Source organism: Grus americana, chromosome 15 (genome assembly GCF_028858705.1).
Source record: "Grus americana isolate bGruAme1 chromosome 15, bGruAme1.mat, whole genome shotgun sequence".
NCBI lineage: Eukaryota > Metazoa > Chordata > Aves > Gruiformes > Gruidae > Grus > Grus americana.
In genome coordinates this window covers 10350538-10371743 of record NC_072866.1, presented here as the reverse complement: position 1 = coordinate 10371743, position 21206 = coordinate 10350538, and the positions used below count along the sequence as shown (strand labels likewise).

The window sequence follows — 21206 nt, the reverse complement described above, 5'->3', positions numbered from 1 at the left end:
CCGGGTCAAGTAACGCCAAGGACGGAGGTTAAAGAAAAAAACAACAACGCTAAAGGGCGAGGGGGGGCGGGGGCGGCTTCGCTTCCGGGTGGTGGGGTGAGAGGTTGCGGCGTCATGTGACCCCAAGATGGCTGCGGGTCTGCGGCGTCCGTGAGGGGAGGCGGCTGAGCGGGGCCCGGGGGGGCAGCGGGGCCGGCGGCTCTCGGCCATGGCGGAGGTGTGAGGCAGCGGCGGCGGGAGAACGGGCTGCGGCGGGGGCCCGGCTGCGGGCGGGTCGGGGTCGGGGCCGGGGCTGCGGCGGGGCCTCCCGCAGGACCCGGCGGTGGCGGGGGAGACCAGGGGGGCCTCGCTGCTCCATGTCGGTCCCCTCCTGTGGGAAATATGATCAGCGCCCCTGACGTGGTGGCCTTCACCAGAGAGGAGGAGCTGGAGGATGAGCTGTGCAGCGAGCCGCCCCTGCCCGAGGAGTACTCGGTACCGCTCTTCCCCTTCGCCAGCCACGGCGCCAACCCCTGGGCCAAGGTTGCCAGCTCCAAGTTCACCCGGGACTTCATCCTCATCTCCGAGTTCTCGGAGCAAGTGGGGCCCCAGCCCCTCCTGACCATCCCCGATGACGCCAAGGTGTCAGGCACTTTCGATCTTAATTATTTTTCCCTTCGGATCATGTCTGTGGATTACCAGGCTTCCTTCGTGGGGCACCCTCCCGGCTCTGCCTACCCAAAGCTGAACTTCGTGGAGGATTCCAAAGTGGTGCTGGGGGACTCGAAGGAAGGTGCCTTCGCGTACGTCCACCACTTGACTTTGTATGACCTCGAAGCCAGGGGTTTTGTGAGGCCCTTCTGCATGGCCTATATTTCTGCTGACGAGCACAAAATCATGCAGCAGTTTCAGGAACTCTCCGCTGAGTTCTCCAAAGCCTCTGAATGCCTAAAGACGGGGAACAGGAAAGCTTTTGCTAATGAGCTGGAAAAGAAACTGAAAGATCTCGACTACACTAGGACTGTCCTGCACAACGAAACCGAGATACAGAAGAAAGCCAACGACAAAGGGTATTACACAACTCAAGCCATTGAGAAGGCCAACGAGCTGGCCAGCGTGGAGAAGTCTATCATTGAGCACCAAGATCTGCTGAAACAAATCAGGTCATATCCCTACAGGAAGTTGAAGGAGTCCGACTTCCACCCCTATGAGCCAGAGTGTGCGCTGGATCAGGCCAACGTGGGCTGCGATCAGGACCTGACTACCTCCGAGCCTGGCGAAACGCACGTTTATGCCCACGTGCCATCCTATACCCCCAAGCTTATCAAAGCAAAGTCTGCTAAGTGCTTTGACAAGAAGCTGAAGACACTGGAAGAACTCTGCGATATTTATTTTTTCACTCAAACCCTTGACCAGTTGCATCAGATTGAGAGGACTTTCAGAGGTGACGTGTGCTACCTCCTGACAGACCAGATCAGCAGGGCGCTCTTAAAGCAGCAAAGTGTAACTAACTTCCTCTTTGAGGATGTATCTTTTCTGGATGAAAAACCACCTGAAAAACAGTACAGAGGCTGCCAGGGGCTCAGTCAAGATGCCATTGATGGAAAGTGTTTGGAAGAGTCCCCTGCTCCTAAAGTGGTCATCAGCCTGGGATCCTACAAGTCCAGCGTGGAGTGTGTGCCCATCAAGATGGAGCAGGAAATCGAAGACTCCCAAGAACCCAAAATGACCGAGTCTGTCACGTTCGAACACCAGGAGAACCTGGACTATCTTGACACAGATATCAAAGGCAGCATCAGTAGTGGTGAGAGCATCGAGGTTCTTGGAACGGAGAAGTCTGCATCTGGCTTGACAAAATCGGAGAGCCAGGCCAGCCTACCCATCAGCCCCAGTCCCCAGGTGGGCAGGAGCAAGGTGAGCAGCCGACGGACCGTCAGCGAGGACAGCATCGAGGTTCTCAGCACATGTCCCTCCGAGTCGCTCATCCCGGAAGATTTCAAAGCGAGCTACCCAAGTGCCATTAACGAGGAGCCTTATGCGGATGATGAAGAGGGAGGCCTTCGTTTCACCCCCAAACTAAACCCAGACAACGCCGATGAGCAGGATGATGTTTCAAACCAGGAAAACTTAGTACAGGTTGACTCTGCCTGTTGTATTGGGAAGGAGAGTCCCAACTTCCTCGAGCCTCTGCCTGACCTGGGACAGAAGCCCTGCGATGAGGATGGGGTGGTCAGGATCCCCCCGCAGCCGTACCGGCAGGCCGAGCAGGGGCTGCACGGAAGCTTTGGGGGTGTCCCCTCCCATGACAGCATCTCAGGGGGGCTCCTTCCCTATGAGCTTGACTCGCGCTACCTGACAGGCAGCAGGGAGGTCAGTAAGAGCAGCCTGGACGAGTGCTCAGACTCCACAAGCTATATCAGCAGCGCCGCCTCCACGTGCTCTGACAGGACCCCTTCTCCTGCTCATCTCGCCTGTCCGGCGAGTGAAAAGCACAAAAAAAAGGCTGGCCAGAACGCGCTGCGCTTCATCAGGCAGTACCCCTTCGCTCACCCCGCCATCTACTCCCTGCTCAGCGGGAGAACCCTGATCGTGCTGGGGGAAGAGGAAGCGATAGTGAAGAAGCTTGTGACGGCGCTCTCCATCTTCGTGCCAAACTGTGGCATTTACGCCAAGCCCGTGAAGCACTGGGTCACTTCCCCTCTGCACGTTGTGGATTTCCAGAAGTGGAAGCTGATCGGACTGCAGAGGTAAATTGAGGGTCTGGTTGCTCTATCGGTGTCTAGGTGTGTGATAAAAACAACTTCTTGTAAGCGAGAATTTCGGAGGGGAATGGGTGCGCAGGGGAGGTCTCTGTCTAATTACCTACGCAGCTGCCATGAATTTCTGCTTATGGGATATATTTTGAAGGGGGATAGATTTGTCTGTCTCTTTATATCCAGCCTCATTTGAGAGTTAATATTTAAAACATCTGCTGGGTGCTTGCTGCCTGGCTTGTGCTAGTTATTTGGCCAGAAGGTTTCCTTCTGGTTTAGGTCTTAACCTGGCAAAGCAGAGAACAAACACATTAGTTCCGCTGGTTTCCTGGATGATCTGATAAGAGTGCTCCTGGATTTCCTTGTGTTCTTTCCCCTGTCTCCTCCCAAAACTGTTCTGACATCTCTAGCTAGAGTTTTGTTTTTTAAATGGATGCTTTGATATGGGGAGGGTTTTTCCTTGTGGACCCTAATGAAGAGATGATGCACTTGTCAATGAGACCAGTAGGTCAGAAATTGGAGTGCCAGCACTGTGGGCTGTGTTGGCGAAGGTGTACCCACCCAGATATTGTGGGGAAAGGTGGAGGCGTGGAGCCTGCAGAGCTGCTGGGCTCTTTTTGAGGGAGTGCAGATGGACAGAGATTTATAGCAAGCATTAGTGCAGGAAGAAAAGTCCATGGAGCTCAGCAGGCTGTGGTGTCGGGATGGCAGTTCAGATGCAAAGGAAACTTCTGCTCAGGGTGAGGACCATCATGAAAGCAAGCACCCCTTCCCCAACCCCCGGTCCTGAAATGTGGCTTCATAGTTTATATTAGCAAACAGCAATTGCTCAGCTCTCAAGATTTTGGCCCTGCCTTTTGCTGTTGTGTAAAGGATTTTCTTTGTGTGTTACCAGGATGTGTTTGGCTCTTTGGGTGCAGGTATGACAGGGAATGGCCATTGCTGTCACCAACATGGAAAATGTGAGTCAGAGTGGCAGCCCATTGCTCCGAGCTGGCATGGAATAGCTGCTGAAAGAATGGTTCTGAGCAGCAGGAAAATCCATATACAGAAATCTGCTCTCTGGACTGCCGAGTATCGCGTTGCTGGGGCTTGTGGATGACAAAATTATCCTAAGATGCGAGTTTACCCTCATTTCTGTGCTCATGAGGCAGGATGACAACTCTGCCAACAGCTGCTCCCAAACTTCTCTGTTCGTGAGGTTTTCAAAAGCCCTGAGTGTCTACTTGTTGCTCAGTGTTGGTGGTTAGATGCAATTTTTTATAAACAAAAATTATTTTTTTTTTTTTAAGAACTGCTTGTAACATGTGTCAGTCATTTATACTCTCCTCTGTGGAATGTTAATTAAGTGTTGAGTTTAACATGGGTGCTCTCAGCAAACCTTTTGTACAAAGGCTTTGGGAAGGAACTTAGAGGCTAAATTAATTATCCTGGTAAGGGTGCTACATCTCCTAAGGCCAGACGCTGCCTGGGCACAGGGCAGCCCTTACACAGCAGCTGGGGTTCCTGGTTTGAGGCTGGGAGCTGGATCTCAACTGTGCAACTTTAACCATGCAAAATTGAGGAGCAGAAGGTAGAGTTCGCGTAGGCTTGTAATTTGCATTTAAATAACATTAATTTAGGCTTGTTGGATAATTGTATGTTGTGAACGTGCTGTGGGTTTGCACCTGAGTAAAAAATGCCCAGGCTCAGCCAGGGAATATTCTGGTTTAAGGGTGGCTCTCTTTTTAAAGGAAGGGCAGAAGGTTTCGCTCCACTCAGGGCTTCGACCACCTCAGAGCAGCTCCCTTCCAAAACAGCTGCGTGGGGGGAAAGTGGAGCTCTTGACAAGGGGAGTCTGGTTTGGGTTTCTGGGTCCCTGTTGTCACATCTAGAAGCTACCAGCTGCTGCAAGATTTGCTTCTGTTCACCAGAGATGTTCTATCACTCCCTCTCCATGTCGCCAAGGCCCTGAAGTGCAGTGGTTTATGAAGTAGCAGGCACACAGCGTGGATCAGTGCACGTGGGGATCCAGGGGACTGAGGTTTCTTTGGGATCTGGCAGGCTGGAGAGACTATTTGGCCATTCAGCTCATGAGCTAGAGGGAAAATATGTGTGATACAGGGGCACAGACATGGTCTGCTGCTTAACTGTCTGGCCTTCTCCAGCCGTGACCTCTCTTCTTGCTGTTTCAGGATGGTATCACCTGCCGGGGTGAACGTGCTGCACGCTCTGAGCCGATACAGCCGGTATGTTAGCATTCTGGATGCTGACAGTAAGACTCTCCGCTGCCCGCTCTACAAAGGCACCTTGGTGTCCCGGCTGGCAGACCACCGCACGCAGATCAAACGAGGAAGCACCTACTATATGCACGTCCAAAGTATCCTCACCCAGCTGTGTTCAAAAGCCTTCCTCTTCACCTTCTGCCATCATTTGCACCTTCCCATCAGTGAAAGGGAACCGGAGGAATCCGTTGTGAATCGCAGGATGAACTTTCTGAAGCTTCAACTAGGCCTTGCCAATGAAGATATCAAAATTGTACAGTATTTAGCTGAGCTGCTGAAGCTGCAGTACATTCAGGAACCCGGCCAGGGGGTGAACCCTCTGCTCAGATTTGACTATGTTCCCAGCTTTTTGTACAAAATCTAGCCTCGTGTGTGGGCTATCTGCCTGCGTACTCAGAGTCTGACAAAGATCATCCGTGCTTGACATTGACGCTGTCTGCAGTAGCTCTCATATGTCAGGAAGGGGTGACGAAGCTGATGTGTTTGCAAGCGTCTCTGCTCCACAGAAATCGGTGTCTGAGGGACCGGATTTCTCTGTGGTTCCCTCTAGCCAAGAACATGTTCCATCACATAAAACACCAGGCACTCTGTTTTTAAATGTTACAAGGGGCACTATTAACTTTTAAAGCATATCATGGCAGCATCCCGGGGGATAATGGCGTGGAGAGAGAGGTGGGCTGTATTGGGGATCAATACTTACTAGTGTGCAGCCCCCAAAATAATGCAGTGCTCCGCATGCTTCTGCCAGAGCCCTAAATGCTGTTGGTCCCTTCTGTGGTGCCAGGGCAGAGACCAGAGAGGAGATGTAAAGGCCACGTGAAGTTTTTTAATCCACCAGTATCTCGTGTGAGAGTAGCTTGGAAGCTCCCTGACAGGGTGGCAGCTTGTAGTTACCTGTCTGTGTGCAGCAGTAGCGGATGGTTTCCCTTCATGCGTTTTTCTGAGTTTCCTGGTGTTTCCCAGGACAGGTTGTCCCTGAGCGGGTGGGAGAGCGGTGGAGGCACATATGCTTCTCTCCAGAAGGTGTTTGTCAGTTTGTCTCAGCCGTGTTAAAATCTGGAATGTGGAAGGACTCCTTAACGCTGGTGAGCACTGAGGTGCCCGCTGCTGTGAATGTAGAGCGCTGTGCCTTGATAATTTGTCACATCCTGTTTGCTGGGCAACCTCCGAGAAGGGTGGGAGGGAGACCGGGAATCCTTAAAGCATGTGAGGTCGAGGGTGGCCTTTTAGGTAGAGAGGGGAACTGAACAGAGTGGGGGGAACCCCCATTTTTAGGTGCTTTTTGTGATGGGGAAACAAACAGTGCAATTCAGCTGAAGCCATGCTGTGAGACAGCAAGCTGGTAGATCAGGTTGCCTGGCTGGTGGGTGACTAGTGCTCAGGACAGATCGGGAATGAATGTACTGGATTCCACATCATATCCGTAGTAGTTTTTGGTTTGTTATTTTTGTCAAATAGTTAACTTGTGTGCTTTGCAGTACAGCAGGGTCAGCGTTGCTGCATGCTGCTTCTGGCTGAGCCTTTGTCGTGTCTCGACTACCTCTCCCAGGGCGCTCCTGGGTTATTCTGGACGGGGCAGAACTGCTGCTCTCTGAGCCTGGATGCTGAGGGCTTTCCTTTCGAAGCTTCTGCGCCACTGCCTGTGCCATAAAGGTGTGGTGACACTCACAGATTGTTGCTTTCAGTGCTGAAAGCTTTGTGGCGGGGCACAGCACTTCCTTCTGGTCTCGTAGGAGATGCTGCTCCTCGGCCACTGGTCCAGGCTCCAGTTTGCTCTGTCCAGTGCCATGTGGTGGCAGCAGCCCCTGTGGTACTTCTTGCTAGGAAAGATGGCCTTGGTTTTATTTCTTTTTATCACTTTTCTGATTATGGGGTGAGAACAGCTGAGATCTTACAAGATTAGCTGAAGCGTTGTTTGGAGGTTTTTTCTGAACCTCTGTTTATTGTGATGGTGTGAGGCCATGCTGGAGGTGAACGTGATGTTCCTCCATACTGGGGAAGCTTCTGTGTACAGACTGGGGTTCGTAAGCGTGGCTTAGACCCCACTGAAACTTGCTGTGAGAACCGCACTGCTCCGAAAGCTGTGTCCTGAAGGCAAGGAGGCTCCTGGGGGACGCTGTTGTCTGGCACCAGCATCTGCACTTCAGTACTGCTGCCACCCCTTTCTCTCACCTGGAAAGGGCAGTCTGGGGTAGTGCGGGAGGTATAAACCAACAGGGCAGAAAGGCTCTTTTAAATGTTAGTGTTGTTTCTGGTGGCTTACAGTGAGGCCAGCTCAGCCAGACAAGGTGAGCCCGTGGTACTCTCCAGAGGGATTTCCAAGGTCAGGGTTGCTTGTGATGGTGTTTTTAGATCACAGTTGGGAAGCAGTGTGGCGTCGCCTTCGCTGAAGGTGAGCGGTGTGTCTGTGCGTGAGGCTGCGCATCTTTAAAGCACATTTAAAGGCCTTTTCCTTTCCTGTCTGTGCCCCCCTGTCACATGTGAACGGAGTCTGCTGGTGAAAGACTTCCATGTCCATCGAAAACACCTGCTTTCTGAAGTAACTTGAGGTGTCTCCCTGTTGATTCGTGTGCACCTGAACTGCTTCTGCACTGAAGCTGAGGCAAGATCCCTCGGGGGAAGAGGCATCTTGGTGAATGAGTAATGCAGGTGACACCGGGCAGACCAAAGCTCCCTGCATCCTGCCTGACCCACAGCCCTGGAGAAGAGCTCAGCGCGGGAGCTTGTTTCCTGCTGTTTGGGTTTGAGGAGGGAGGGATGGACTTTTTTCCTGCTGACTGACTCACATCTTACTCCAGGCTGACAACGAGGAGCGGGATCGATGATTAGTGTTGGCTGATCTCTTAATCACAGTGGTCTCTACCTGTGGTGTTCAGCTGCACTCATAAATTGATAAATAACTCACTTCTCGTTGCTCCCTCTATCAAACCTGTAGTATCTGATATGCAAGGCTGTGTTGAGCAATACTTGCACTACCACCTGTCTGACCTGCTTCATCTCTCTGCCATAAAGCAGCTCTGATTTGGGAGGATGCCCTGGGGGCTTTGCTGGGATATCAGCCGTTTCAAAACTGGAGCTCTGCACTATCTGCAACTCTGCTCTTAAGCAGGAGCTGTGGGGAAACACGCCTTGGAGTACTTGTCCTCCTAAAGCTGACTCACAGCAGGGTAACCTCTGAGCTCGGACTCCTGGAAAGGGGGGAGTTACATCGGGCTGTGGCACCTTGGTGCAGCCGGAGCCCAGCCTGCCCTCGCTGCTTGCGGTGCCCGTAAGGGTGGCAGAAATCGGGGCAGTCTGAGTGCAGCTGGTGGCTCGGGAGCTGAATTCCTCTTTGCTCAGTAACTTCTCTGCCTGGCCTTCTGCTCCTGTACAGTAATGATCCCTATATTGGCACTTTAAGACTTTTTACTCATCTTCACTGTGTTACCTCACTAATTTCGGATATTAGCAGACTTATAACAAGTTACGATCTTCACACTAACAGCTCCTGCGATGAATCTTGGCACGCGTGTTCGTCGGCTTGCACTGCCTGAGCGCCGCACGCTGCCGTCCAGCCATCCTTCCACCACGAGCAGGGCGGGTTCCTCGCAGCCACAGTGCAATACTCAACAGCCCTCCCGCACCCACCGTCCAGCCGCCAGAGCCAGTGGTGCTGTGCATGGCCATCGCCTGCTTCCTGTGAGTGCAGCCAGCATGCCCCTGCCTCCCACGCTGCCGGCTCTGGTCACTCCTCTCTCTCTGCTGGCTGTCGGGGAGGGGAGGTTTTAAGCCTGATGGAGAATTCATCAGAGCAAAGGTCTCCCCTGGCCATCCGCTGCCTGGCCGGGAGGGCAGGGCTCCTGTTTCTTACTCCTGCGCCAGGAGACAGACTGCCAGCTCCTGCTCTACACTACACTAGCCCGCTGCTTTCAGCTCCCACCCCAAGGAGGGTCAGCCATAGGAGTAGGTGATATTAACCCTACACAGGTTTCATTTCTCAGAGAGTAGTGCTCGGATTTACTTTCATCCAGTAGCAATCACTTCTAAGCAGCTCCCAAGCTGTCTTGCCTTGACTAGGGAAGTACTGCCTATACTCTAGCAATATTCACCACTTTGTAAAGGGTGGGAGAGGCGCTTGAGGGGTGAGAGCCAATGGCTCCATCCCCCCAGGCCAGTTCTTTGGTTTTCACTGAGTGTGGGGGGCCCTGAGCCCCCTGGTCTGGTGGTGGGTGACAGCCCACACTGTGGAGTCAGCATCTCAGAGCTGGGCAGGACCTGGGGCTTTAGCAGCGCTTTGAAAAGGCTCTGGTAATAATATGGGGCAATGGGAAATTCAGCGAGCTGCCCAGGCTGAAGGAGAGTGCCTGCTCTGCGCTGTGCCCCAGTAGCACAATGTCAGAGCAACAGACCGTACCCCGATAGCGGAGGGGTCACAACCCCACCGCATGCCAGTCCCCGAGACGCGTTTTAACTGGAAGGCAGAAACAGGGTACCCGGTCCCGCTGGCCGCCTCGCTGCCAGCACGGGGATGGGGCTGGGCCGAGGGCTGCGAGGAGGCTGTGATGAATTCTCATCCTATTTTAAAGCACTGTATCCTATTACTGCATGTTGAGTTACGTGTGTGTGCCTGTGCGTGCCGAATGCTTGCGTCAGTAGTTAGAGCGAGTGTGACCGGGAGAAATCCAAGAAGCATGTCTTAGTGTCGTGCTGTAAGTGTTACTGCACAAGAGTTTAACAGATGTTAACACCAAATGACTAGTCTGAGAAATGTACTTTTAAAAAAAATTATTTATTTGGGTTCAGATATTTTTGAAATACAAAAAAAAAAAATTGGTTGTATTTTTTAAAGCTTATAATTCTTGTCATACATTGTGGTTAAATTCTTAATTTTACCGTGCTTATTAAAAAATGGTTCTACGTAAGCTTTGCGCTCAGAGGTCTGAGAAGATACCGGAGATGCTGGCTAGAACGGCATAGTGATCCTGGGAGGGCTGTTCTCAGTGGGCTTGGGACAAGGCTTGGCCTTGTCAGAGGCTGGAAGGCACACCAGGCAAGCAGGCTTGTAAGCTTGAAAGGGAGACCTCAAGGCTGAAACCAGGGAGGTTTGACAGCTGTGAAGTCTTTTGTGTACCGAGCACAGCGCCTGGCCGCGGGGAGGGGGCTTCTGCAGAGATGGACCCCCATGTCCTCCCTGGCCGCTGTGGGCAGGGGTGTCTGGGTGAAGGTGGGCAAGCCTGCCTAATCCTCCTCTGCTGCTCCCACAGCCAGCGAGAGCTGGATCGAACCTGGCTGTGAGGCTGAGGGTTACCTGGTGCTCGGTCCCAATTGTGACTGAGTGGTGAAAGGGCTGGTTTCCCTGGGGGGGGTGTGTGTGCTGTGCTCGGGGACGTCCTGTGCCCCAAATGGTAGAAGAGAGGTGAGGAAGAGCCAAACAAGGAGCTGCTGCTGCACCGTAGCCAGTGCCAGCAGGGAGGTGCTGGAAGGAGGTGCTGGGAGAAGGCACTGGGGTGTTGGTCTCAGGCTGGGGGTGCGAGTGTGCCCCAATCCTGGGTGCTTCCGTGGCTCTGGGAGTGGGCAGGGGTGCCTCCCCTTACAGGACAGGCAGCCCCGGCAGCGGGAAGGTCGCTGCGAAGGCCTCCACCTCTTCCTTCAGTGCCTTCAGCTCCACCCGGTATTTCTCCTCCTCCAATTTCTCCTTGAACTCCTTCAGCGTGGCCTTGGGGCTCATGTCTTTCTGCACGCGTAGCGTCAGCTCAATCCCTGCCAGGATGGGAGATGTGTTGGTCAGCCCTCGTGGCTGCAACACCCCTGCCCGCACCTGCAGCAGGCAGCTGCTGCATCCCGCGGCTCTCCCAGCCCTGCTGCAGGGAGCCTGTGAGGCTGGGCTGCGGGCTTAGACCTGCACCACCCCACAGCAACACTGGGGCTGCTCCCCAAGAAACCAGTGTGGGACCCCTGAGGAAAACTGGAACTAGACTGGGAAAGGTGCAAGCTTTCAGCCTGCACGGTAGGGAGGGTTTGGCTGTGGCCAGATGTCCTCTCCCACATCCAGATGTGCAGGTGGGACAGTTACTCCTCACTTGTGTGCACGCTCCCTTGCCAGCTGCTGGGGAAGCCACCCAGCTTTGCCTCCTTGCCTGGAGGAGCTGCCCTAGCCCCGAGCTGCTGCCAGAGCTGAGACCTGGCTCCGCACGCAGCCCTGGCCTCACCTCTGTGGATGTACTGAGCCACCATGCGGAAGTCGTCCTGCCGGAAGCCACGGGAGGTGAGAGCCGGCGTCCCGAACCGCAGGCCACTGGGGCGCAGGGCACTGACATCACCTGCAGCAGAACAAGTCACACATGACCAAACCAGGTACCAAAACTGCCGTGCATGGCGGCTCAGTGTGGTTCCCAGTGCCTGGGGTGGAGCAGGAGCTGGGAGCCCCGCAGGAGGCTCTGCACAGGTCACAGGAGATCCCCAGCATGCAGGGCGGGATGCGGCAGAGCTTGTGGGATTCCTCACCGGGACATGTGTTCTTGTTGCAGGCGATGGAGCAGATCTCCAGCACCCGCTCGGCGCGGCCGCCATCCGTGCCTCTGCTGCGCAGGTCCAGGAGAATCAGGTGGTTGTCAGAGCCCCCTGCAAAGACAGGGGTTTGGTTGAGGACATGGGATTGGGGTAAACGCTGCTCCCAGATGGAACTCTAGTGAAAAAGGCTTGGGATTGCACCAGGGGCTGCCCCTGGTTTTGGGGCCAGAAGGGGGTCTGCCCTTGGGAAGGGGGGCTGCTTCAAAAGTTTTTTGGGTGTCCTGAGGCACTGTGATGGCAGAGCCCTGCCTGTCACATCTGTGCACGTGCTGCCCTCGTGGCCTGGCTCGGACCCTGGGCCACGCACAGGGGTCAGCCCTGTCCCCCAGCCAAGACCTGTCCTCACCTGTGACGATGTCGTAGCCCAGCTCCATCAGTGCTGCTGACAGTGCCTTGCAGTTTGCAACCACCTGCTGCTGGTAAGCCTTGAACTCTGGCGTCATGGCCTGCTGCAGTGCCACAGCAATCCCTGGAGGAGAAGGCAGACCAGGGGGAGTTTTTGGGGGCTCCCATCGGGACAGCTGCGGGGATGCAGGGCACCGCCTGCAGAAGTCATCCTGGAAGCTGAGCAAACCAATGGACAGTCCCTTCCCCTAACCATCGCCATGAGCCAAAAGGCAGGATGGGAAAAGCCTGGTCGCTCCTCAGGCAATGCTGGATCAAGCTGGCTGCTCCTTGCCACAGTATCTCCAGGCTGTGAGCCCCTCGCGGCTGGAGCCCCCTGAGCTGCTGCTGGGGCTTGGAACCCACCCAGGACATCTTTGCTGGCTCCTTTTGCCATCCCAGAGCTGGCAGCCAGCCTGGATGCGTACCTGCAATGGCGTGGTTGTGTGGGCCTCCCTGCAGCCCGGGGAAGACCGCCTGGTTGATGAGGTTCTCCAGGTTGTAGAGTGTTTCCTTGCCCGTCTTGGGGTCCACACTGCGTGTGCCTGCAGGAGGGGAGGGCAGGGTCACTCACGAGGCAGCACGGCTGCCCTTCTCCCATGAGCTATTTTTACCCCCTGTCCTCTCAGAGCAGGGATGGTGGTTGTTCTCTTCAAATCTGGGTCACGGTTGGCCCTGGGAAGCTCCCCAGATACTCCCAGGAGGCCCTGGACCCTCCTGCTCTCCCTCTTTCCCAGCTAGAGCAGGAAGGAGCTTTAACTTGCAGCCCCACTGGTCTGGGTGCAGTGTTTCTCCTGGCTCCCCGGCTGGGTCAGGCACCTTTGCGGTAGAAGATCATGCCAGCTCTGCAGCCCCGCAAGGTCTTGTGGGTGGTGGTGGAGACGACGTCGCAGTGGTCAAAGGGGGAAGGCACTACGCCAGCAGCCACCAGCCCGCTGATGTGTGCCATGTCAGCCATGAGATAGGCACCGTTGGCGTCAGCGATCTTCCGCATGCGGGCATAGTCCAGGTTGCGTGAGTAGCAGCTGACACCTGCAGGGAGATGGCACGTGGAGGGGACAGGAGCAGATGCTCGAGGACCTTGGGACAGACCCAGATCCAGCCCTATGATGGGGACGGCACACAAGCTTCTGCCAGTGTGGATGTGCTTGAGGTCTCCTGCAGCATCTGTGGGCTTAGCAAGGTGCTACTGGCTTCAGGGAGCCACCCCCACCCAGGGTGTGTGACCATGGAGGTCGGTAACAGTTTGATCCTTACCTGCTATGATCAGCTTGGGGTGGAAGAGGCGGGCATTCTCCTCCAGCCGGTCGTAGTCAATGTAACCAGTCTTGGGGTTGACCTGGGAGAGGAAGAGGAGGATTCAGCCACCTCAGTATGGGTGAAGATCAGCTGTGGTGTCATCCCGCAGGAGGAGGTACTGGGAGCCTGACGCCGGAACTCTTAAGAGGCACCAACACTGATGATGACCACATCCTGGCTCCGGCTGGAGCAGCTCTCTCTACCTTGTAGGGCATGGACTCAAAGAAGACTGAGGTGGCAGAGATCTTCTTCTTGTCTGTCATGAACCCGTGGGTGAGGTGGCCCCCGTCGGGCAGGTCCAGCCCCATAATCCTGCCGTGGGGCTCCACCAGGGCCGTGTACACCGCAAAGTTTGCAGGTGACCCTGCAGTGAGAGCACACCAGGCCAGTTATGGGTGCCAGGATGCGCAGAGGCCAGTGCAGCCAGCCTGGCTCTCCTGAGCACCCTGTTACCTGAGTAGGGCTGGACGTTGACGCCCCACTTCTGGGGGTCGAGCTGGTACGCCTGCAGGGCTCGCTTCTGGCACAGCCTTTCCAGCTCGTCTACAAACTCCGTCCCACCATAGTACCTGCCAGGAAAGGACAGGGCAGGGGTTAAAAGGAAACCCTGTGGCCAAGCTGGGGGAGAACCAGGGTGATGCCGCATTTGCGGCAGCCACCAGGACGGCAGCTGACGTGACCCTGCTGAGATTGTCCTATGCGTGGCCAAGGACAGAAGCTGAGAGGGTCAGATCCTGCCCTGGAGGAGCTTGGCTGCCAGTGCAGGGACATTGCTTCCTCTCCAGAGGTGAGGTCTAGCAGCATGGGTGGTTGCTCTCCCTCCCTGCAAGGGTTTGGGTTGGGTGGGACTTAGTCCCAGCCCTGTACCTCTGTCCTGGGTAACCCTCGGAGTATTTGTTGTTCATGCAGGATCCCAGGGCCTCCAGGACTGCTCGGCTTGCAAAGTTCTCTGACGCAATTAACTCCAGCCCCAGTCTCTGCCGCTGTTTCTCCTTCTTGATGATGCTGTGCACCTTCAGGAGGGGAGAGAAACAGCTTCACCCATGCCAGCTCTGCACAGAGACATGGATATTCCACCATAGGGGATGCACCCTCAGAGAGGACAGGGCATGGAGAGGGGCCTGGAAAGGTGCTGGAGTCGGGAGATGATATCCCTCCCCAAACAGTTCATATGTCTGGTCACAGGCTGTGTTTTGTGTTTCTACCTGCCAAGGAAGCTGCCAGATAATTCAGCTATCATTTGGGCTCAAGAGTTGAGGGCAACTGCCACGTGGCCTGGTGGGCTGGCTGCTCTGGTGTGGGCATTAGAGCTTCAAGCAGAGGAGTATGAGCAATAGATGTGAAGTTATGACCATGTTATCTACAAAAGGTCGGAGGATGTCCTCCCTTTCTCCCTCTCACTGCAGGTAGGGAGGGCACAGAGGACGGATGGGTCCCACCAGCTCAGACTTGGACTGTCTCCCTGCCACATCCCTGGCTCGAGGAGGTCAGCATCCCCACGGCTGTCCAGGAGATGAATGAAGCGGCTGCTGGGCAGGGGCCAGGAAGGGGCTCTCACCTCTGGGTCGTTGCTGTCGAGTGGCTCCATTACCATCCTGTTATGGGAGGCCCAGAGCTCTGCGCTGGGGAGGCCCCTGTCGCCCTGCATTGAGTTTGCCATTCTCCAGCTGGGTCCAAGGTCACCTGTCAGCAGAGAGGGGAGTTTGTGGGGTGGGCTGGGATGGCAGCAGGGCTGGGTGCCTCCACGCTGCGGCCCTACGTGCTGCCTGCTCCCATCCCACACCTTCCCTGGAAACACAGAGGGACCAGCCAGGGGCTGGGACCCGTTGGGCAAGAAGAAAGACAACTGTCAGGCTTCCCCCGCTGATTTAAGAACAGTTGATTAGTTATAGTGCTTTGATAATTTCCGACACTCTCCCATCACCAACCTCCCTGGGCTCCCCCTGCCCAGCTCTGCAGCACCTGGCCAGACGCTTGGGGACATGGTAAACCTGCACGCAGACCAAATTGCATCAGCATCATGAGCAATACCTTTCTGTCTCGCTGCCACCTATCTGTAGGTCTCAGGGCTTCTAGGAAATGCTACCAAATGCCCTCACAGACAGAAGGGTGTCTTATTAAAACTCCTGTTTAATTTCAAGGGCAGTGAAGTGCTCATATCCACAGACCTTGATTTTAATGCGTGTTGCATTCCTCAGCACGCATAAATCTCTCAGCTACATTTCCTCGTGCATAGCCATGAGAGCAAACCCCAGCAGGTCGGAGTCCTGCCTCAAACCCTAACTGAAGCAAGCACGGCTTGTGGGGCAGCTCTGGCTCAGCTGGACTCCACAGCACGTGTGATGCCCAGGCTCTGTCATTACAATGCAGAGCACAAGCTCCCGGCAGGCGTGACAGCCCCGCTTCTGTCTTGGTTGAAAACAATGCATCTTTTTACCCGTTAACCCTGCAAGGCCAGCAAAGGGTCGTGAGCGGGTTATTAAGCAATCACACTTAGTTTCTTTGTGCCAAGCTGTTGAAGTCCACTCAGAGTGGGCCTGTTCCATGTTGCCCTTGCTGGGCAGGGACGCTCAGCTGCTCTCCTCTGCAAGCTCAGGGCCTCGTTGGCAGGGAGGGAATCCCCACTGGGCTGGGGAAAGGGGAGGGCAGACCTGCAGAAGGCTCGGGGCAACAGAGCGGGATCCCCATTCCCCACCCAGGATCACACCCCCACTTCCACCTTTGTGACAGGACACCGGTCTGGCCCTGGCAGTTCAGCTGCTGCAGGGATGAACCCCAGCCCTGATGCTCCATCCCCACCTGGGTCTGCACCCCCTGTACCCCGACTCCATCATCCCCCGCATCCCTGAGAGGCTCCCGCTGACGCGCTCCCCCTGCCCTGACATCAGTGGTGGGAACAGCGCTGCGTGCCCGGCTCTCGCTGTGCCGTGCCCCGCCCCTGCCCTTCCCGGTCCCCGCACGGCCCCTACCCGCCCGCTTGTACTGCTCCGGGTCCCGTGCCACCGCCGCGCGGGAACCCGCGCGCCTAGCATAGACTACTCAGACACACCCCCCGCGCCTCGACCAATCAGCGCGTCGCTCCGCCCGGTAGGCCGGCGGCAGGGCATATGCTCTGGAAGTGCCTGGGCCAATCAGCATTGCGCTCTACCCCCTCCCCGCGGTTCCTATTGGCCCGCACCGAGGCGGGGCCAGCGGTGCTGCCAGCACGTGGTGGTCCGGGAGCGGGTGACCTTGGCGGGGGCGGGCGGGGGTCCTCTGTCGTCACCCCTTCTCTGTCGTCACCCCGCTGTCGTCCCCCCGCAACTCCGGCCCCTCCTGTCGTGCGCCCCAGGCGGCCTCTCTCCCAGCCCTGGGGTGTTCCCAGCGCCCTGCGCTCCGGGGGTGCCCCCTTGCCTCGGACCGGAGCCCCCCGCCACCCTGCACCGGGCAGGGAAGGCTTCCAGCCACCCCACGGCCCCGGCAGGGCTGCTGGCCGGAGCCATGTCTCAAGGCGAGCGGGTGCACAGTGCGTGGCATGGCCTGGCAGCACTGCCAGGGGGAGCAGAACCTGCCCCATACTCCCCGGGGCAGGGCAGCCCTGGTGCCTGGCGAGGTGTCCAGATGCTCGGGAGGAAGGAAGCTGCCTCGGAGGGATGAGTGTTGCAGGCAGGAGGGGGGCCGTGTTTTCCTTGTGCTTTGAGTCCCAGTTAGCGGATGGGCTTGGCCAACGGGCCCGAGGGAGCCTGCGACCGCCGGGGCTTTGGGGGTTAAATCAATGCACCACAAATTGAGGAACAAGATTAGGGAATAAGGGATCCTACTAAATTCCTCGTGATCCCAAGCCATGGGAAAACGGAACGAGGCAGCATGAGTCACTCTCCGGAGAGGAGCAGCGTCTCAAAGGGGAGTCAGCCAGGAGGCGAGACCACCCGCTGCGGGCAGAGCAGCGCAGGAGCGTGGCGGTGAGTCCTGCTGGGACCTGGCGAGGCAGGGTGCTGGGGTGAGCGGGAGGGGCGAGGGAAACCTTGGGCTCACCAGGAGGGTGGTGTGTGGTGACCCTGGTTACACCAGAATACTCCTTGGGTACGGTTCTGCTACCGGAGTCCGCCTCCCTAGGGAAGGGACTTGTCGAAGGAAGAGTCTTTTGACGTAATCTTTGGATGTTTTTTGCTGTCTTCATTTGTCGTTGGTCACCTGGAGAGGCCTCATCGCAGCTGAGGGATTTGGGTTTCCATGGTTCTGCTGCTGGCCCATGTCGTATTGCTGTTGTAGGCCGTTTGTGCAGGTGGTGTTTTGAAAGCGCCAACACCAACTGCAAAACCTGGGTTGGTTTCTCTGGTTGCAGTGGTTTCTGTGACATACAGATGCTATAGAGAAGGACTTTATATTAATTATGTATTAAGTTATATAATCTGGCTTTGCATACACATTTTGTGTACAGTTGCTAGCAAAGATTTTCACCGCTTGAGCCGTAGGAGCTGCAGATAATAGTGGTGTGTGCTGTTATGGTTTCAGGTCTCCAGCTTGCTGGCAATGGAGTGCGTCTCTTCTTCCCCTTCTCCCTTCTCCGCCAGTTCCCCCACTGTGCAGTCTGAGAACGCCACTGCCCATGACTACTACTCCGGCCTCCAGAAGAGCATGCACATCCTCTCCATGGTGGTGTACAGCATCGCCTGTTTGCTGGGAGTGACAGGGAATGGCCTTGTCATCTGGATTGCAGGCTTCAAGATGAAGAAGACTGTGAACTCTGTCTGGTTCCTCAACCTGGCCATTGCTGACTTCATCTTCACCTTTTTCCTGCCCCTCAGCATTGCCTACACTGCCCTGGACTTCCACTGGCCGTTTGGGAAGCTCCTGTGCAAGCTGAACAGTGCCATCGCGTTCCTCAACATGTTTGCCAGTGTCTTCCTCCTGACGGTCATCAGCATGGACCGCTGCGTTTCTGTGGCCTTTCCCATCTGGTCTCACAACCACCGGAGTCCAGAGCTGGCGGCCAGGATTGCACTGGGGACATGGGTCCTGGCTCTCCTCCTCAGCTCCCCGTACCTCGTCTTTCGGGACACTGCGGTCAGTTCCAGGAACATCACCAGCTGCTATAATAATTTTGCACTGTCTGATGACTACACGTCCGAGGCAACGCGGAGGCTGTGGAGGATGCGGCATAAAGCAATGATCATAACGCGATTCTTATGCGGGTTCCTCATCCCTTTTACAGTGATCCTCATCTGCTACAGCATTGTTGCTGTCAAGCTGAAAAGAAGGCAGCTAGCCAGCTCTGCGAAGCCATACAGAATTATCATTGCTGTCACAGTCTCATTTTTCCTCTGTTATTTCCCCTATCACGTCTTCTCCTTGCTGGAAATATCCAAAAACTCTTCCAGTCATGAGATGAAAGTGGCCCTTTACATAGGGATCCCCTTGGTTTCCAGCCTTGCTTTCTTCAACAGCTGCATCAACCCCATCCTGTACGTATTTGTGGGGCCGGATTTCAAGGAGAAGTTTCGCCAATCCATCCTGTCGACATTTGAAGGGGCCTTCAGTGAGGAGTCGGTCCTGGGCAGCCTGACCAGCAGGCGAAAGTCCAGGTCTGCTTCGGAAGCGGAGGTCCCGAAGGTCTGAGCGGGTGCTGGTGTGGAGGGGGCAGTTCTTTTCTCTGCAATTTCCCCTCATTTCAGAGCTATAATCGCAGGACTGGGGGCTGCAAAGGGCTGTGCATGCTAATGAAATGTGATTTGACGTTTTGGAGGTATCTCAAACCTACTATAATTTAATATACTAGGGAAAATAAACAACCATCTGGAGCTGCAGCAGGGTGGGAAAGTCAAAATACATTTTGCTCCTTGTGCCACTTCCTTGGCTGCCTTGTTTCCCTGTGCCTTTTCTATCCCCTATGGTCCATCATACCTGGCAAAATGTCTCCCTGGCTGGCTGTGCTGAGGGCAACCACAGCTGGGTGGTGGCTGCCACTCATCAGACTTAGTTGCTTCAGCAGTGCTGATTGTTACAGCTTCCAGTTTTTAACAAGGGACCTTTTATAAAATTCCCCACTGGCAGAGCTCCTTTTACTTTCCTCTCCTCCTGGCTCCCAAGGAGGGAGCTCTCAGGTGCTCTCCATCCTGCTGCCCAGCCCAGGGTCACCTTGTACACGCCCGGGGGAGGCATTTGGGGACAAATCCTGTTTGCATCTCCATTGGGTTCACCTGCCTGCAGTGCATTTGCACATGGCGAGCAGAGGGGAGATTGTCTTCTCTGCCCTTACCAGACTTTCCTGGCAGCTCATCTTTGCTGGGGTTCCACCAGGGGGCAAAATCGGATGCAGCTGCACCGGCAGAGTATGGCTGTGCTGAGGTGTAACGCTGCGCTGGAGGTGTATGGCTGTGCCAGAGGTGTACAGCTGTGCTGGCATTTCAGTTGTTCAGAGGAAGAAAGGAGGGAGAGGACAGCTATTCCACAAGTTCCCTGTAATTCAATCAGTAAAGAAAATACAAAGATCCTTTCCCATGTATCATTCCGGTCTGGTGCATAGGCTGCTAAAGCTTAAGGAGAAAATAATTGAACATGCAGTGGGATCCATCTCACAAATGCATCTTTTAAGGAAAGAGGGTTAAATGAAATGGCTGTATGTATTTTTGTAGGGTCTGGAATAGCTAGTAAGACACTCATCTTTTCTCTCCCCAGATGTGTAGCAGGACAAATTATTGGTTGTGCTCAAGTTACTCAGGTTTGATGTACAGCGTAACTATTTCTGAGCAATGCTTGTCTGTGTGGGTGTTTGACATGTTTCTGGCCCTTAAATAGCAGAGATCTGACACTTTGTACTGTTGGTGAATGAATATTAAACCCCATTAAACTTATGTAAAGTGTACCCAGCCTGTTGTGTTGCCTGTGTGATCCAACCTGACCGAGCATGCTCATCTTCAGTAACAGAACAACTAGATAAAAAGATTAAATACCCAGAATTTGGAAAGGGCTGGCATTAGCAGCAACTCTTATGTCTGAGGTAGACGGTACTCGACCTGGGTGTGAGGACTTGCCTGGGGCACTCTGTCCATGTGGAGCTGATTGCCAGCCCACAGCTGGGGCTGTTGGGCATGTAAAAGGGAACGGCAGCGTTGAGGTGCTGTCATGCGCAGCCCATCCTGGGCAGCCAAACGAGCAGGTGACTACATCGCACCTCCCTCTCCTGGCCTGCCCAATCTGCCTTTAAAATGGCCCAAGCCAACATCTGTCCTGTTCATCCTACCGGAAACCTGACTTGGAGCCTCACTGCTCTGATGGCTGGAAAATCTCTGACTACCAGCCTGAATTTATGAATTTACACATACCTCGCCATTCTGCGTGGATGACATTAGCAAGCAAGAGCTGTCACTTGAACATCTTAGGGATTAATTATGGGTCTGCTGGGCCGTGCAATATTAAATGAAGGTCGTGATCCTACAGGCACGCATGTGCTTAACCTTAAATTCATGCATAAACCTGCTGAGAACAGGGAATGTAACAAGACCATCCATATGTCAAGCATGAGTGAAGAGAGATTTACCCTTTGCCACAAATTGCTGCCTGTCATCCAGATAAAACTGCAATGTTTGCTATGCAGCATGCAACTCCGGGGCTATTTACTTGCTCCTGGTGGTAAACTACAGCATTGATTGCAGTGTCAAGGTTGTGCAGACCAGCGTTTGCTCTTTCTGGTTTTCCTCATCTGTTTGCAGAGCCCACATAATTCCTTGTGACAAGAGTCTCTGAGAATGTCGGATCAAGGCCTTGGACTCCTGTCGTGCCTCTCTCCTCACCCCGGCACCCCTGAAGGTCAGGACTTGAAGTATTGACCTGGTTTGTGGTAGGAAAGAAAGCAATTTTCTGGGTCATTCGGACATCCAAGTTGGGTACAGGGTTCCTGTGGGACAAGATGATTTAAATGAAGCGGAGTGTCTGGGTGATCTAAGGAATTACCACCGGAATACCAGTAGGTAACTACCCTACAGAGCACCATCTTCTC

The 21206-nt window shown here is 54.8% G+C and overlaps 3 protein-coding genes across 3 annotated transcripts; 2 read left to right on the top strand and 1 right to left on the bottom strand.

The window, feature by feature from the left end:
• The first annotated feature begins 243 nt into the window (after positions 1–243).
• SMCR8 (SMCR8-C9orf72 complex subunit) lies at positions 244–9897 on the top strand. The gene is made up of 2 exons (XM_054842734.1): positions 244–2726; positions 4907–9897. Exons 1-2 carry the CDS (start codon positions 382–384, stop codon positions 5358–5360), a joined length of 2799 nt encoding a protein of 932 aa, XP_054698709.1. The 5' UTR covers positions 244–381; the 3' UTR covers positions 5361–9897.
• On the bottom strand, positions 5704–16258 carry SHMT1 (serine hydroxymethyltransferase 1). The gene is made up of 12 exons (XM_054842735.1): positions 16198–16258; positions 14787–14911; positions 14096–14241; positions 13682–13797; positions 13432–13592; positions 13187–13268; positions 12749–12961; positions 12358–12474; positions 11892–12014; positions 11480–11596; positions 11185–11295; positions 5704–10735 (listed from the first exon to the last, which is right to left on the bottom strand). The coding sequence occupies exons 2-12, from the start codon at positions 14886–14888 to the stop codon at positions 10566–10568; spliced, it is 1458 nt and encodes a 485-aa protein (XP_054698710.1). The 5' UTR covers positions 14889–14911; positions 16198–16258; the 3' UTR covers positions 5704–10565.
• A 110-nt stretch (positions 16259–16368) lies between these two features.
• Positions 16369–20042, top strand: LOC129213166 (chemerin-like receptor 1). Its single transcript, XM_054842736.1, has 2 exons — positions 16369–17169; positions 17723–20042. Exon 2 carries the CDS (start codon positions 17741–17743, stop codon positions 18824–18826), a length of 1086 nt encoding a protein of 361 aa, XP_054698711.1. The 5' UTR covers positions 16369–17169; positions 17723–17740; the 3' UTR covers positions 18827–20042.
• The last annotated feature ends 1164 nt before the right edge of the window (positions 20043–21206 follow it).

What these genes read in the sequence shown, in the direction of transcription:
- SMCR8 (XM_054842734.1), top strand. Translation starts at nt 382, where the DNA reads ATGATCAGCGCCCCTGACGTGGTGGCCTTCACCAGAGAGGAGGAGCTG. An exon ending in AAGCTGATCGGACTGCAGAG is followed by an intron (nt 2,727 to 4,906) that starts GTAAATTGAGGG and finishes TTGCTGTTTCAG; the next exon opens with GATGGTATCACCTGCCGGGG.
- SHMT1 (XM_054842735.1), bottom strand. Translation starts at nt 14,888, where the DNA reads ATGGCAAACTCAATGCAGGGCGACAGGGGCCTCCCCAGCGCAGAGCTC. An exon ending in TTGAGTCCATGCCCTACAAG is followed by an intron (nt 13,269 to 13,431) that starts GTAGAGAGAGCT and finishes TTCCTCTCCCAG; the next exon opens with GTCAACCCCAAGACTGGTTA. An exon ending in CAACAAGAACACATGTCCCG is followed by an intron (nt 11,296 to 11,479) that starts GTGAGGAATCCC and finishes GTTCTGCTGCAG; the next exon opens with GTGATGTCAGTGCCCTGCGC.
- LOC129213166 (XM_054842736.1), top strand. Translation starts at nt 17,741, where the DNA reads ATGGAGTGCGTCTCTTCTTCCCCTTCTCCCTTCTCCGCCAGTTCCCCC.